Source organism: Octodon degus, unplaced genomic scaffold (assembly GCF_000260255.1).
Source record: "Octodon degus isolate 3935 unplaced genomic scaffold, OctDeg1.0 scaffold00058, whole genome shotgun sequence".
NCBI lineage: Eukaryota > Metazoa > Chordata > Mammalia > Rodentia > Octodontidae > Octodon > Octodon degus.
Window position 1 is genome coordinate 306,196 of NW_004524634.1, and position 16,865 is coordinate 323,060.

A 16,865-nucleotide genomic window follows, 5' to 3' on the forward strand; every position below is an offset into this window, starting at 1 on the left:
AAAAAAAAAAAAAAATTAAGATGAGTATAAACTTTGACACAGAAATTCTGCCTTAACCAATTTGTCCTAAAATTATTGATGAATAGAAGAAATATTTATATGGGTAGTTTCATTACAGCCTTGTTTATAATATTGACAAACTCTTTAAACCCAACAATAGTTTAATAACTGCATTTGGTGCACCTGTGTGGTAGATTATGCAACTGAAAATGGCAGAGGAAAAAATAAGTTATAAGACATTATCTTTAAATTTTATACAAGATGATCCCATTTTTGTAAATAATGTGTCAGTATGGGGAGGTTGAAAAGGATAAAGACAAATGTTTATTCTAACCATGGATTACAGAGAGTTAAATCAGGCAGTACCCCAATCTACACCACCGTGCCACACCCACAAAAACGTGAATTCTAAATGCTGTTGCTTAAAATTCTCCCTTTTCTTTCTCCTTCCTTTGTGTTTATTTGGTGGCCCCAGTCATAGAAGATGAGTGACAGTAAGACTGGAGAGGGGTGAATGCATGTGAAAGATCTTTCAGAAGTAGAATCAAAACTGCCTCTGCTTCTCCCTGACTGGAGTGGCAGACAGATTTTCCTCATCTCCACTTACTTCCTCTATTCGAAGGGTCACTTCTGACTGACTGAGCTCTTCTCATTCATCCCAAATTCTCCAGGAGAACCTTCTTGGCCTCCCTCAGATCACACATGTACCTCTGTTCCCTCAACCATGGCCAAGAGCAGCATCACAGGTCACAAATACGGTTGCTGGTGTCCACCTGCTTGTGAGATCATTTGACTACCATGTGTCTCCACCTCTAGACTATATTCTTCATGAGGGCAAAGCCCTCAAGTCTTGCTTATGACTGCCTGCAGCCTCTTGGGCATAGCTGGCACAAAACATTGCCTGCCAAAAAGAAGATTCAAGCACAATGAATGAAGTCACACATGGGGGAGAAGCCGTATCAAGTCATCCAGGCCAGACCTGCACAATTTCATTGGTCATAGATCTATTTGCTTACTAGGGCACCAAATGCAGCAGATTGCATCAGTTGCCTTCAATATTCAAATGAGGCTTTTGCAGTCTTGTCTGGGAACCATCCCTCTTTGCAAGAGGGACTTAAATTAGGAACCAAGCTCCTCATTCTGAACAACTAATTTCTGAACAAACTCCAGAAACCTAATCCACTTGTAACTTGAGAAATACCTACAACTTTCCAAAAGAGACAATCAATGGAAGAACTGGGCCAGAGAATGAAGGTATTTGTCAGAGCAAACCTGGCATGTATATTATACTTTTTCCATCTGATTATTTTAGTATTCTTCCTGTGAAATCCAATTTCCTTAAATGACCTCTGTTTATAGGAAACTATTTGGCTTAATCTGTGGGCTCCGTGGCATATTTGTAACCATCTCTGAAGGCCAGCTCCCTCTCCGCTGAGCGTGCATGATACCCAAACAGATGTTTCCTAACACTCAGCACACATGAGCTCACCACTGGCAAATCCTTTGCACATAATCAGCCCATATCTCCTGCTCACATCTCCCCTGGCAGCCCACAAACCCAAATTCAGAACTCGTAGGCAAGCTGCGTCCTCACCGTGACAATACAAAAGCAGAAGTGAATGTATTAATATCTCTGAAATCTAATGAAGAACTGGAAAATTCACAATACAAAGATTGAGCCGAGGGCCAGCCAGATAGCTCAGCGGATTAAAGCGCCTGCTTAGGCAGATGCAGGGTCCAGGGGTTCAATCCCCCAGGTCTGCCATGCCGGCCCCGCCCCCAGGGAGAACTGAGCCAGTGATTGAGACTAGGTGTGGTGGTGCACACCTGTAATCTCAGTGCTTGGGAGGCTGAAAACAGGAGAATTACTATAAATCCAATCTACGTAGTGAGACCCTGAACATCTCGTAGACCCTGCCCTAAAATACAAAAAATAGAATAAAATACAGAAACCAAAAGAAAGGAGCACAAAAGATCCTTGCCATTCTTCTCTCAAGGTCCTAGAAATATCCAAAGAGTCAGAGAAGATAACATGAGAATCCATAAAACTCACAGCCATGTTAATGGACCCCTGAACTTCTAACAGCCTAAATTTACAGGGAGAATCTGAGCTTTCTAAGGATTTTTGCTGCACTTGAGAGACCCACAGGTAGATGAGCATCATTTGCCAAGTGCTAAATTAAACTTCAACCCTGAGATCTTCCTAGCAGCACTAGGGCCCTTTCTCCTTCAGGAGGTGCCGCCTCCAAGTTGTCCACTAACTGACTCCAGAGCAGCTCTGATGCTCAGAGACATCGGAAGAAGAGCGCTGATGCTACATAGTATTCCTTCATTTAGCAAGTGTTCATGGAGGGCTTACCCTGAGCCAGGCTGGAAATCCTACAGTAAAAAAGTAAGAAATTAAGCGCAAAGTGTAAGTGAGGACCACATCTCGAGGGCTGCCTGTGGCATCGGAGGTACAGTATTTGCATTTTATGTTCAAGGTAGCAAGGAGCCTGTGAAGAATTTTGAGCTGGAGAGTAAAATGGATTGATTTACATTCTGGGGGGAAAAAGCCTCAAAAGCTATGTCAACAGCTGCTAGATATCACCAAGTGCTACATTGTATGGTACTTGTACAATCCTTCAAGAAACTATTTGCATTTCTTGTTGATACTCAGGAAAAAATACAGTAAAAAAAAGGGGGTGAGTCTTTTGGGCAAGCAGAGTTAGGTTTTAATCCCACTCTCATTTAATCTCAGTTCTCATTGCTGGCAAATCTTAGCAAGTTATTTAAATATTTCTGAGGTCTTTGTTTCCTTTCTGTACAATGAAGGTAATGATACTTAGCTCATATGCTGTGATAATAAAGAAAGAAAATGATGTGCCTGGAAATTGCTGATAAACTTCCCATTAGCAGATATTGTTGCCTCTTCATCATAGAATTTTGCTAGAGTATGCTGTGGCTACTATTTGAAAATAATCGGCATTCATAGTTGTTAATAAGGAAGGCAAGGTAAAATGAGGCCAAAGCCAATCTGGGATCTGAACCAAACTACCCAAACACAATAGTGTCGAGAATTAAACTGGGTTACAAAGACCAGCGTTATACAGTGAGAGCTCCAATCGTCCTAGCAACATTTTAAGCAAACACTGGTGCAGATTTACTGGCACATTTGACAGAGAGCACATCTGGCCTTTCTATTATCCTCTTGCAAGAAAAAAAAAAAAACTGATGCTGTGTAAACTGATCTTTAGACCAATTATATGGTCTAAGTGTTATGCTGTTTGTGTTGGCACCTCCAGCTCCAGGGTTTAAGAACTTAATTTTAGCCACACCCCTCATATGAAGACTGTCTTACTGTAAACTGCCTCAGGGCTGCATTTATGCCGAGCCTGCACCTTTTTTCCTGGAAGATAAATACCTGTAAGTGTATCACACGCTAACTGTGTGTGCAAAGCGCTATGGGAGGAGTCCTATAAGAAATAAGTTACAGGAGTTCTACAGCAACAGAAGAAAGAAATCGAGGCACAGGAAAGCAGGCTCTGGGGGATGCTTCAGTCACATGCCCTGCTGCCTTTTCTTATCCTATTTACCAATTTTATTCTAGAGGCCAGGTGTGGAGTGTAGTCCGCATTCCACTCAGAACACCTGATGCTACCTCCAACTGGTGGTCTACTGTGGACAAGGTCATCACTATGTCTGATCACCCGCTCCCTTGTCTGCAGAAACATTAGACTCAGACATGTTTACCAAACATTATGAGCCAGATGCTGTCCCAGACCCTTCGCCAATGTGATTAAAGGAATTTTCATAATGCCACTTCAAATAGAAAGTGGTGTGATGACTCCACTGTGTCACGCTGCAAGCTGTCCCACGAAGGAAGGGAGACAGCTGCTGTGAGTGCACCCTTCACCTCCTCTCTAGCTATTTTCAGAAGCTCTGGGCTGCAGCCCTCCTCTCAACTGGATGGAGGTCTGTGATAAACTGCAGTTCTGTGAGTGCAGCCCTGGGGTGTTCCTGTAGGAAAGGAGTTCCCAGCCTTTCCCTGAGCCCCCAGTCTCCCTGAGCCCCAAGTCTCCCAGCCTTGTCATCCCATCTTCAGCTGATAGATATGAGGTCATCTTTTATTCTGTGGATGCTTTCAGACCTTTGTGCGAATCCTTTAGGATTTTTCTGGGCATCATACTATGGGTTATGGAAAGGTCTGGGGAATCGACTACAGGTTATGAATGGAAGTACTGGGAGAAGAAGGCTGGAGCCCCTGATCCTGACTGCAGACACAGCAGCCTCTGGTAAAAACAGCTAAGACCCAGGTGCACGGAACAAGTTCATGGGTTGCTAACTAATAAGCCTCCTTTCTTAGCCAGCCAAGTGCCCAGCTGTAAAGGAGCTCTGAAGCCAGATAGGGTCTTTACCCCAGCCCCAGCAGGTTTCTGCCCGGGCTCAGAATTTCCCTTCTTTAAAGAAAACGAATCTCTTGAGCCTCTTGGTTCAAGTCAGATGTCTAGGAATGAAGGGTAAAATAGGTAGTACAGTAAATCCCAACTCTGAGCTGTTGTTACAGGAATTTATCACAGATGGCGGCCAACAGGCTTGCACATCTTGAAGGAAAGAGATTTATGCAGCATCATAAATAAACGGTAACCAAGGCTTAGATTTATAAAGCTATAAAAGAGAGCTGCTTGGATAAGTGGGTATTTAAAAGGAGTGGGTTGCAAAATTTGCATAAACCCTGAAATCTAGCACCTGTTCTGGGAACTGTGATTGAGGCAGACAGACAATGGTAACTTATTGCTGTTGCTAGAGGACCCCAGTTGAAACCTAGCAAGGTTAGGTCCTGGTCTAGTCACGTGAAATGCAAACTCAGGGGAACTGGGGTACCCATATCTGCACCAGGCCCCATCCTTCCTGAACTACTTACAGTCCAGTCAGGCATGGTCTTCGCCAACGTACTTCCTGAGCAGTGTGGTCTTGTAGAGGAATTTCCAGTTGCTTGTTCTTGTTGCCCAAGTCCCTTCTCTTTCCCAAGCAGCTTCAAACAATTCCACTTTGACCCAGAGTCTCCTGACCATGCTAAGCAGGCCAGGAGGCTTCAGGCTGTGGAACAGCACAATACAGAATAAGAGCACTGCCTTCCAGAAGTTTCTCATCTGGCCAGAGAGGCAAGGCATTTACAGATAAAGCAACTGCAGGGCACAGACCTCACTGCACTGCAGTGCAGACGGTCACCACAGCACTCATGGAATCTAAGGGTCAGGGGAGGCCAGAGTGAGCAAGGGAAGGCCAACTGGATGACGACAAGAGACTCAGCACACAGTTTGAAGGACGAGTGGGGAGGTGGGACGGTTTCGCTGTCCCCATAGGCATCCTGGGATCCGTTAAGGGTTGTGCGACCTTGTAAAAAGGACTTTTCTCAGCCTCAACTTACTCACCAATGAAATGGGGATTGTTTGGTCATCATACGTAGGTGGCATAGCTACTGAGGCTCAGGGTAATGGGACCTGCAGGTCCCATTAAGGTCTTATCCACCCTAAAGGAATTAAAAACTCCGGGGCGTGGGGTGGGAAATGAACTTTGCTAAGTGGTTTTGCAACACAGCCCTAGCAAAGGAAACAAAGCTAGTCTGTCGTCTGGTTCTGCTATGTATCGTGAGTGGAGCGTCTGCTGTCTACCGTTCCGATCCGCCTACCATACTCCCCCTACCCTGTTGTAAGGCTATCAACTCACACATCCTCCTTCTCTCCTAGGGGCGCTGCATCAACTTCACCAGAGTCAAGAACACCCAGCCGGCCAAGTATCCGCTCAACAACGCCTACCACACCACCTCACCACCCCCTGCCCCTATCTACACGCCCCCACCCCCTGCTCCCCACTGTCCTCCCCCACCCCCTAGCGCCCCCACCCCGCCTTTCCCATCCCCCCCTTCCAACCTTCCTCCTCCTCCTCAGGCTCCACCTCCCAACAGGGCACCACCCCCCTCCCGACCTCCTCCCAGGCCTTCTGTCTAGAGCCCAAAATGGTGCTCTGGGCCATCTCAGAAACTTCGAGGAGGACGCTCCTCTGTGCTATTAGAACAAGTCTTTCCAGCTAGAGGGGAGGAGTGGAGATTAAGCCCGCTGACATTCACATGCTTTAAATATTGGTTGGCAACACCAATATACTGACATTGTGATCAGCGGAAAGAAGCAGAAATTCTTTAATTGCCTGAAAACCAATGATGAGGCAACTAACTCACATTTATAACCAGCCAGCTGTCACCTCTAGACGGTTCCAGAGATGATGAAATTGCCACGATGCTCTCAACAGGATGTGTCTCACAGAGGCCCAGTAAGAAAATCATTTCTCTGAGAGTGAAACAGAGTTGGATAAGAAGTGACACTGCTCAGTTTCTAGATGCTGCCTTCCCTCCTCCACTCCACCGCATGAAGTCACCCTGGACCCTTGTCCCAGAAACCGAGGACTCCTCCCCACTGTGTACCCCTCAGGAAGGGAGAAAACTCTGCCTACAACTTGGGAAAAGCTTGGAAACCCCAGGGTGTCAAGAAGCTCAATTCAGACAAGTATTCCAAAGGACATTTCTCTGGGATTGGCAGGTGTATCAAAGTATCTGCCTCATTTTCCTTTCAAATTCTTTTAGTTTCCAAGTGAGGAAGGAAGCACGTGTTTACTGATGGGAACGGTATGTTGTCATGTTGACGAGTAAGTGAAATCGGTAGTGTGCATGGACAGGGAAGTATTGATGGAGCGTCAGACATTTTCTCAAACCCACCAGCCATTAGCAGCTAGAGGAGGTAGCACTGGCCAGACACGGTCCCCTAAATCAACAGAAAGTGGCTTCGTTAAAGAGCAGCGCTGTTAATGATTCATGTTTAAAAAAAAATAATCAAGATTTGGCTTTGGTTTCAATCACTTGAAATATAAAAAAGTAACTGATCCTGTTTTCCAGAGATGCAAATGAGTTGAGTTGACCTTCCCCAAGTAGCACTATCAACACCTACTGCATGATGTCACAGACTTTTTTTCTTTCTTTCTTGGTCAAGGTTATACCAGAAGCATCTAGGCAGAACTGAGAGACAGTGGTCCTGACCTAATGAGGAAACTTATCTCTAGGTTTTTTGATTTGACTTCTAAAAGGCATGTATGTATAGATGCAATTATATGTTTTCCTAGGTTTTTCAACATATTTATAAGTATTATCAGCTGTTAATCAAGAGAAATACAGCAGATGTGTGACCTAAAAATGTTCTTCCTGAAATCCCCACCATGCTTGAGGCCTATCCTATTCCTCAAGTCCTTCTGAGTCTATTTAACTGGAAATCCCAGTAGTAACTTGCCAAACCATTGAGCTTTTTCACCCAGGAGTATAAACAGACATCATTATCAAAGACTTCCTATACCAGCCCACTCAAAACTATCTCCCCCTCAGATTGCAACAGGCCCAAAACTTCCTATCATAAATCTTTCAAATTCTTAAATCTTCTCTGAAACAAAGCAGATCATAGTATTAGCTATAAACTAAGTGTTTTGGACTCTGATCTCCAGAGAGCCCACAAGAATCCATCAAGCCAGCCTCACTCTCTCACCTTGCTTGGAACAGAGACATTAGTGTACGTAGCACATATTCCATTAACACAAATTCCTGTGCCCATGCAGACATTGCTAATCAACTTCAGCACAAGTTCCCAATCACTCAGTGATTTTTCAACAATCATCTCCAGTCACAAGTCAATCAAAAAAAAAAAAAAAAAAAAAAAAAACAGTCAATCATCAGTCACAACTGAGAGAGATGAACCCTAGAAAGCAAAAATAAATAGGAATTGTGGGGGGAGTGGAAAAATCCACCAGCATAAAAGGTACAGTCAGGAGAGACTGAACCTAGGACAGTGCCCTAGTGGGGGACCACAGGCACTGACTGCAAGACCAACACCAGACTGACACTCTCCAAGGGCACCTCAGGCCCTCCCCTTGTCACATGGCTACCCAGGCCTAAGAACCTCCTAGCCTTCTCAAGGAGCTAAAATCAGAGATGACTTTCACAGTCTATGAAAGCAGCCTCCCTCCCGCTCAGCCAACTCTATTGCATTGCCTATTTTTAGAATGCTTAGGCTACTTCTTTAATATAGTCCCGCATGAAGCAGGGGTCAGAATGTCCCAGCCACCTGCAGTGACATTGCTGGGCCCCAGAACCATTCCTTAGGAGAATGGGTTCCTCGGGTTCACACCACAGAGACATTGAGCCCAAGGCAGCTGTTTTGACTGCGGGCAGTACGAAACAGTCCTCTCACGCCACTGCCACCTGGCTGGCATGGCAACCAGAAAGCTGAAGCCACGATGCTGATATTGCTGTGCAACGAGATGGCAGCATCGGGCGAGAAGGCACATTCAGGATCTCAGCAGCACATCGCCCAGATGCCCTGTGCAGTTTCCAGGAGATTTGTGGCTGAACATGTTGAGAAAATAAACTGCATATATATGTTGATTTTGAAACGGATTCGCAGGGTTTGTCCTTAAAACCAACCCACCAGCCACATCATTGATAGGTATTCAGAAGTACAGTTAAGAAAGAACTTTCTATCTACTGTATGAACAAATTAATACAGTTTATTTTCATAGTAGGCTATTACAGGTAAGAAAATTCTTTAACTGGTTTACAAAATTCCATCAGTTCTGTATCATTCCCTGTAAAAGACAGAAGACATGATTGTGATCAGGAAACTGCACAAAATTATTTTTTTCAACCCTTGTGTTATTGTCCTGATGAAGTCTCTCTCTTTTTTTTATAAAAGCCAAATTTTTGTTGTATATATTCGTATTCCATGTGTTAGATGGAAGCATTTCCTATCCAGTGTGAATAAAAAGAACGGTTGTAGTAAATTATTATAAAGCCAATGATATTTCATGGCAGTTATTCTATCAAGCTGTGCTTGTTGGTTTTTCCCATGACTGTATTGCCTTTATAATTGTACAAATAGTCACTAAAATGACGAGACCCTTGTTTGCACAGCATTAATAAGATCCTTGCTAGGAACTGTGGTCCCCTCTGTTGACAACCAGCTCATAATCTCCTTACTGAAGCTTGGTACACACTTCAGAGAGACGCAAGCTCTCCCTTCTACCAAGATAAACAGAGCTGGCGGATAAATTAATCAGTAGTCTTGGATATCTAATGATAGGTAGTCACACTATAAGTTTCATTAAAATGAGCAAAGATAATCTTGAATTGTCATATGTAAACAATTGTAAGCATGACATCTGATGAGGAAGCTAGAAAAAAATCTTAATCGTGAGAAAATAAGCAACAGTCTCAGCCCAATGCCAACTCAATTTAAAAAAAAAAGCTAATGTTGTGTAAAATGGGTTGAATTAGTTTGCAAACTATATAAAGATATATGCAGTAAAAAGCCTGTTAATGCACGCCAGGTGGGAATAGAGTGTTCTAGTCAATCGCCTTTCTAGTTATCTGAGCTCAGCTATATTATCATACGTGGATAACCAATTTAAAAGAATTAGAATATGATTTTTAAATGCACTTAACATTAAACTCTTCTCTTAACTCTTTCTTTTTCTGATATAATTCAGTTATGGATCTTTGGCGCCTCTGAATCAGTTATAAAAAAATAAGTTATCACTGTACCATGCTATAGGAGACTGGGCTGAACCTGTACAATGACAAACCCTGGAAGTTGCTTTTAAAAAATAATAATAATAAATTTCTAAAATCAACTCTCTTACTGGTTCTTTGTGTGTTTGTCATAAAAACAAAGTGCAAATTATTCAGGCACTGAACAGCCAGATCATAATAAAATAGCTGTCCTCCAGTCCACTCAATTGTTTTTCTCTGTTTTATCCCCTCCACTACATACTTTACTCTCTTGGTTATTGTCATTTCTTCTTAATTCTCAACCTTCAAACCAGTCTTTAATTCTAGTAATGCTTTTCAAATTTAAAAAGTGACTCTTGCTGAATAAAATAAAAAGTGAAGAGAGAGAAATGCCAACAAAAACTGTACTGCGTCCTTTACAACTGTGTGTGTCTGCCGACACAAAAAGATGATCATGACTCTGTTCACAGCGCAGAGACCTGAGGTAGACAGCCCCTCGGAGACGGGGCAGCCTACAGATAATGTGTCTTAAGTACTCTCCTGTACTTCTCAAAATATTTGTCTTCTGCATTTCTGGTACAAGCCGCTTTATTTCTCTTAGTAGCTTCAATGCTTTTTTTTTTTTTACTATAATTTGTATTAGTTTATTGAAAAAAACAGTCAATGCTTAATTTTTTAATCAATTTTGCATGCCTAAATCTGCTCATCTGAACAACTACTTTGAAGATAACAATACCCAATATAATGGTCAATTCCCTATCATCTTGTTTTGAAATTATGTATCATTTTGAATGTTTTTAAATTTTTTTTATTATTTTCAAAATAAAAAAAAACTGTGTGGGAAAATAATGATGGATAAGGCAACTGTCCTAAGAATTTTCATCAAGTTTTTGAAAATAGCAGTCAATGGGCCAAATGTCCACTATGACCATCTCCCTATGCTGCTATCTCTGAACCAAGCAACTACACCGAGGATCGTAGCTTCAATTCTGTGCCCCAACTTAAATTTTTGTAGGTAGAAAAGAGTCTCTTGCTAGTTCATGAATATTGGTGGGAGGATACCAGGGCTTGAGCCCACAGCCTTTGCATTAAGCTACCACCCCAGTCCCTTTAAAAAAAAATTAGACAATCTCACTAAATTGCTAAGTTGCCTAGGCTGAGCTCAAACTTACAAATCCTCCTGCCTCAGACTCCCAGAGTGCTGGAATTACAAGCATGTACCACTGTACTCTGGAACTTATTTTTTATAAGTCCTCACTAAACCTTGGCTTCATCTTAATTAGAATAAACCATGTAAACAGAAAGTCATACTGAAAATTTTTCCAAGTTTTCACTAATATTCACTTTAGTAGCTTTGAGCATACATACATTTTTAAATTACATCCTTAATTCATGATTTTAGGTAATTGGCTAGCAATCTGAAAGGAAAAAATGAAAGCCAGAGCCCTACTTCACTACTTCCACCAAAGTAAATTCCAACTATATTTAATTTAAGTCTAACAAATAAAATCAGGATAATACTAGAAGTAGAAAAATATTTTCTGTAAGGCACACAGAATTTTATAATTCTGCCTGTTGCTTGCAGGACCAGTCAAGTTATGAGTGAGATTGCTTCAAATACCCTGAGCATTACTCTAAAGTGTTCTTTTGAACATATGAAAGAATCGTCAATGACAGGAATGAGTTCAATTATCAGCTGCTGACTGTAAGCAAGGACTTGAGGTCCACAGTTGTTCATTCACTAAATCCCAGCTTCTTCAGATAAATCTGCACTGGGTGTATCCCTTTGGTATCAGATAATCCAATTAACACCACATCTGTATACACACATAGTGAACAAGGCCAATGTCACAACTAACCATTTGACATTAGGGAGCTATCACAAGCAACACATGCTTTTATTCTAACTACAGTTGTAGTGGGCACTGGAACCAACCACCCCATCCTGAAGTTACTTATATGTAAATGCATTAGAAGGCTGATACTTCTACTAGATGTAATTTTTTATCTAAAAAGAATACAAAATATTAAAAAAAAGCCAAAAACATTAGAAATGGAAAAGAACTTCACCAAACAAATCAGTAAGAATTCAACAATGGTTGCTGTATCGCACAATGTAATTATTGATTCCTTTTTCCTCAGAGTTCCAGTAGTCACTAAGATGTATGGACTTCCCTAATTAAGTTGGAAAGTTTTATTTTAGTTTTTAGAATTCAAAAATTGTAAAGTTTTTTTTGTTTGTTTGTTTTGTTATGTTTTGTTTTTGTGGCCTGCTCAGCCCACCCTAGGGGCGGGGCTGGCGCAGCATGTGGTACTAGGGATGGAACTGCAGTCCCTGAGCTTGCCTAAGTGGGCACTTTAAGCCACTGAGCTATCTCAACAGCCCCTTTTTTAAGCATTTCTTTTAATTACTTTTAAGTGCCATCTCAGAGAATTTACAGAGCAACATCTGTAGTTAACAAAATTTTGTCTGTCACTAAAGAATTCCAAGCAAAGTCCTGTTAAATAAAAAGATGTTCAGCTTACTGTGCAAATTTAGCACTCCAGCTGTCATCTGTAGTTGGGAGTTCCTTAAGAACATTAAAATGGACATACCTCATACAGTCATTTTCAATTATAAGAAACATTAGTTCTATGACTCATAAGTATGCAAGAAACAATTCACTTGCTTCTAACAGAAAGAAGTCATAAGATAGGAGACTATGCGCCACCTGTGACCAGCCCCTTACAAAATTATGCCTTCCAAAGTGTAGTTATATAAGGGTATTCAGAGCCTCCTGGCATATTCTTCAAAATATAAGCACTTTGACATACACTTCCCAAGGAATGCCACGCCACCCTTGCAGGATTCAGAACTCATGGATTTTTGCTTTGTTTTATTCTTTTTTTAATGTATTTGGTTGTTGCAGGGTCTCACTATGCAGCTCAGACTCGTGGTGGTCCTCCTGCTTTCAGCCTCCCCAGTGCTGGGATTACAGGCTTGCACCACTACACCTGGACTCTGGCAGGCTCAGCCCACCCTGGAGGCAGGGCTGGCATGGCATGTGATGCCAGGGATTGAACTTTGGTCCCTATGTTTGCCTAAGCTTGCCTAAGCAGGCGCTTTAGTCCACTGAGCTATCTCACTAACCCATGCTTTATTTTATTCTTAACATTATGCACAGGGTACATCTAAAAACTGTAGAAGGACGTCTTTGAAATTAATGATAACTTATATATCCAATCCAGCTTTTATAGAGATAAATATTCCATGCAAATCCAAAGAGAAATGCATAGATAAGGTGAGACAGAAGCATTCCTGTACATGTGAAATTGCACAAGTGAGCTTCTACTGGGTGGGACCCTGTTCCATTCCTTTTGTTGTAAATGCAGCATAGATGGTAGACTTCTAACAGGTTTTACCTCCAGGGAAAGAGTAACAAAAGAGAAGACACAAAAGTGGCAAGTCTATTCTGCTTCAGGCAGGAATGAGAAGAAGAAAAGAAAGGATTCTCCCACTGTCCACAGTCTCGGACTGCAGTAAAACAAGTATTGGTGAAGCTCTCCACTGGCAATTTCATGTACGCAACACCTGTCACATAGTTACAATTTTACATAGTTACAATGTTAACTGAGCAATAAACAAACAAATGAAGAATCTTGGTGTTTCTAAATGTTCGAACAAACCAACAATAGACAAGCAAGCTATATCTGGAACAACTTTCTCTTTCAAGAACCAGATAATAAACAAGACAGTTCCATGTCTGCCTTTGAGCAAATATTCAAATTGTGGGCTCTCACTGGGTGATATGGAAAAACTTCCTCCAAAGATTCATCAACTTTGTCCACTTACTGGATTACTTTTTGATGCATATGCAGCTTCCAAATTTTATGTCAATCAAGGTCAAGTCTATCCTGCTTTTAGCTTGGGAGGAAAGATAAACTAGATGCCAAGAACTTGGAATAATTGCCAGAAGGAAAAGCGCCAACACTGGCAATCGCCAGGAAAATAAACTCCAAATTGTCTTGCTTGTTTATCAAATGTCCTGTCACAGGACCAGATCCCCTACCAGTTTATGAATGTGTAGAACAAGACACAATGCTTGTGTCATAGCTCTTTGTGGAGACAACAAGAATCCAGAATGATGAGTCAAGCTCTGGTGATGCCTGTTATACATCGATAAACAAAGCGGGTGTTTATTTGTAGATTTATGTAGTGATAGTTCACAACTGCCTGGAAGGCTTTGTTCAGCCCATGACAAGGAGGACTCCTCTGCTTCTGAGCCTATATCTTCTCTTCAGTTTAATGTGGCTACCTCCAGTAGACTACAGAAACAGATGCTTGCTTTTTCTTTTAGTGAGTAGTCTTTATCTTAAAAAAAAAAAAAAAAAAAAAAAAAGAGTGTTTGGCTTACAGAAAACTTGAGGAGAGAATGAAGAATTCCCTATACACCATTTTCCCCATATACTCTTCCCTATTATTAGTATCATCCATTAGTGTAGTAGAGTCATTGTACTTGATTAGCTAATGCGAACACATTGTTATTTAGTAAAGCTCACAGTTTATATTAGAGTTTATTCTTCCAGTTCTACAGGTCTATTGAACTCATGTATGTTTGATATGTGTACATGTATCCCAATGTAATATAGAATAGGAAACAATAGTTCCACTGGCCTAAAAATTCCCTATGCTTCACCTATTCATTCTGCTTCCCCCCCTCTGGCCCTTAAGCCCCCATGTATTAGGCTTTTGGGGAAAGCCAGAAAATATGTACATACATAGCTATATGTATATAAGTGCATGAGAAGGAATTTGGCAAGTAATTGGCTTACACAATTATGGCAAGAACAGACTGCCCGCAGGCTAGAGACCAGGGGATGCCGGTAGTGTGGCACAGATCAAGTGCAGAGGCCTCAGGACCAGAAAAATCAATGGGAGTTCTTCTCTGGGGCCCTCTTCATGGCTGAACTGCTGGTGCTATCAGCTGCTGACAGTTAACACCCCTGAGACATAGGATTGCTTTGGTCAAGATTATACCACCCCCTCTCCAGTTGGACAGCCCAAAACCGGAGACTGGTGGATAGCAGGGCTACAAAAGCCCACTTACTTGCTTCCATTTGGGGTGACTCTGAAGGATTATTGGGTCTACTGGACTCCTTCTAGGGTCAGCTGTGGCCTTGGTTGCAGTGATATTCCAGGTCTGCCTTCTTGCAGAGTTCACTCCACAACGTCCTTAAGGACTACTCTAAAGGATTCACTCTAACTCATGCGTCCTTAACATGGAAAAATATTTGTAAATGATTTATACTGACATCATATAACCACTCTCCAACATTTGCTAATCTCTATACTGCATGAACTGTTCCAGATCTTACATCTTTATTATTTTATTTAACCTACACAATAGGTCTATAAAGTAGGTATATTAGTTACAAATTATCTAGACTATGTTATTGTTAGAGAGTGTCCCCTGAAGGTACCAGTACTGGAAGTTTGGTGAACACTGTGACAGTATTGAGAAACAAAACCTTTCAGAGACAGGACCTATTGGGAGGTCACAAGTCTGGCCCCATGAATGTCCATTTTGTATCTGTGTATTCAAAGTGGTTAGGATAGATATATAGTTACATTCTCTTAATGAATAGAGTGATTTGTTCTAATGGTGTTTGTAAATAGGATATCATGTCCGCATCTTGTACAGCAATTAACTACTAGGAAGAATGTATGCAATGTGTTAATTATTGAAACTGTCCTACCAATTTGATTTGAAACTGTCTCATTGTTATTTGTTTATCAATAAAATTATGGGAAAAAAATAAAATCCTTTGAACCAGAAAAAAAAACTTATCCCTAATAATTTTTCATAAATTGTAGATTATTTGTAAAGGAATGTACTTCTATTTTTTTGTTGTTGTTTAAATTTTCTTCTGGGTCAACTTTTTCATTCAAAGCTTACTTTCAAATTTTATGTGCTATGGGGTATGTGTAATCATTCCTGTAGATATATAACGTCTAAAGATCAAATTAGGGTAATTAAAATTTCTGTCTCATTAAAGGTGTATCAGTACTTTGTATTAGAAATCCTGTTTTGGTTCTTTTTAAAATATACAATAAATCACAGTCTACAGTCAAAAAAAAAAAAAAAAGTCTGGCCCCTAAGCCTTGCTTTTCCTGTCTGTCAAAATGATGCTGTCTGCCATGAGTCAATGCAGCCAAGGAGGCCCTTGCCAGAAGCAGTATTGGGTTTCCTAGATTTTTAGCCTCCAGCATGGAGTTAAATAAGCCTTTTTTCTTTACAAGTACCAAGCTTTGTGTATTGCATAATGGTAATGAAAAAGGGACAAATATAGACTGTTAGGAAGTATCCTCAGTGTGTTAATTTTTGTGCCCTGAATGATATGCTCAATAGAAAATAAACAAATAAATAAAAGCAATTTCCAATAAACAATGGTGAACAAGAAAACTTTATAAAATTCTAAAACAAGGTAAACTGTGTGAATGGTAACTAGAGATATAAAAATAAAACTTTGCAATAGATTAGAAAAGAGGACGTTTGGTGTGCCATTAATCATAGTAAAGCTTCTTGCCTTGAATATAAGGATGAGATCAATGCACACTAATTTTGGAAGAATTAAAATTACTAAAAAGTAGATTTTAAAAATTATGGTACTTGGTTAAAAAAAAGAAATATAAATAATATTACAAAGGTAGAAAAAGAGTGAAAAAAGAAATAAAGGTTAGACTCTCTAGTTGGAGACACTGGGGTGCTGAAATCAGAATTTGCAAGACTCCTCTGATGCTAAGATTCTGCATGAAATTAAGCACAAATCTCTTATGTCAATTAAAAGAATTGCAAGGTAGAGGTGAAACCAAAGCCATGTTCCCGCAAACTCATTTTCCCTCAAACTCATTAGCCATTTTCACTAATGAGCAAAGTTGTAGAAATGACAGGCTTGGAATCATCAGTTTTCCTATGTCCATTTTAAATAGTTAATGAATTAAATTGGAGAATAAGGAAAATAAAATACACTTTATACTCTATTTGGCTGAAGATGGAATTGTTGGTACCTTAGAACTACCACCTTCCTCTCTCCTTCCCTTCCTATTTCTCTTCTTCATCATTCTTTTTCTTCTTTTTCTTCTTCTTTTTCTTCTTTTTCTTCTTCTTCTTCTTCTTCTTTTTCTTCTTTTTCTTCTTCTTCTTCTTCTTCTTTTTCTTCTTTTTCTTCTTCTTCTTCTTCTTCTTCTTCTTCTTCTTCTTCTTCTTCTTCTTCTTCTTCTTCTTCTTCTTCTTCTTCTTCT

The 16,865-nt window shown here is 40.7% G+C and overlaps 1 protein-coding gene across 1 annotated transcript in view; it reads left to right on the forward strand.

Annotated features, from left to right (window-relative positions):
- Nucleotides 1-9,306, forward strand: part of Antxr1 (anthrax toxin receptor 1) — a 236,553-nt gene extending 227,247 nt beyond the window's left edge. Inside the window, exon 18 of the mRNA XM_004634035.3 lies at nucleotides 5,730-9,306. Within this exon, the coding sequence (XP_004634092.1) occupies nucleotides 5,730-5,990 (261 nt within the window). The 3' untranslated portion in view covers nucleotides 5,991-9,306. The remainder of the gene's footprint in view (nucleotides 1-5,729) is intronic.
- Nucleotides 9,307-16,865: the final 7,559 nt, after the last annotated feature.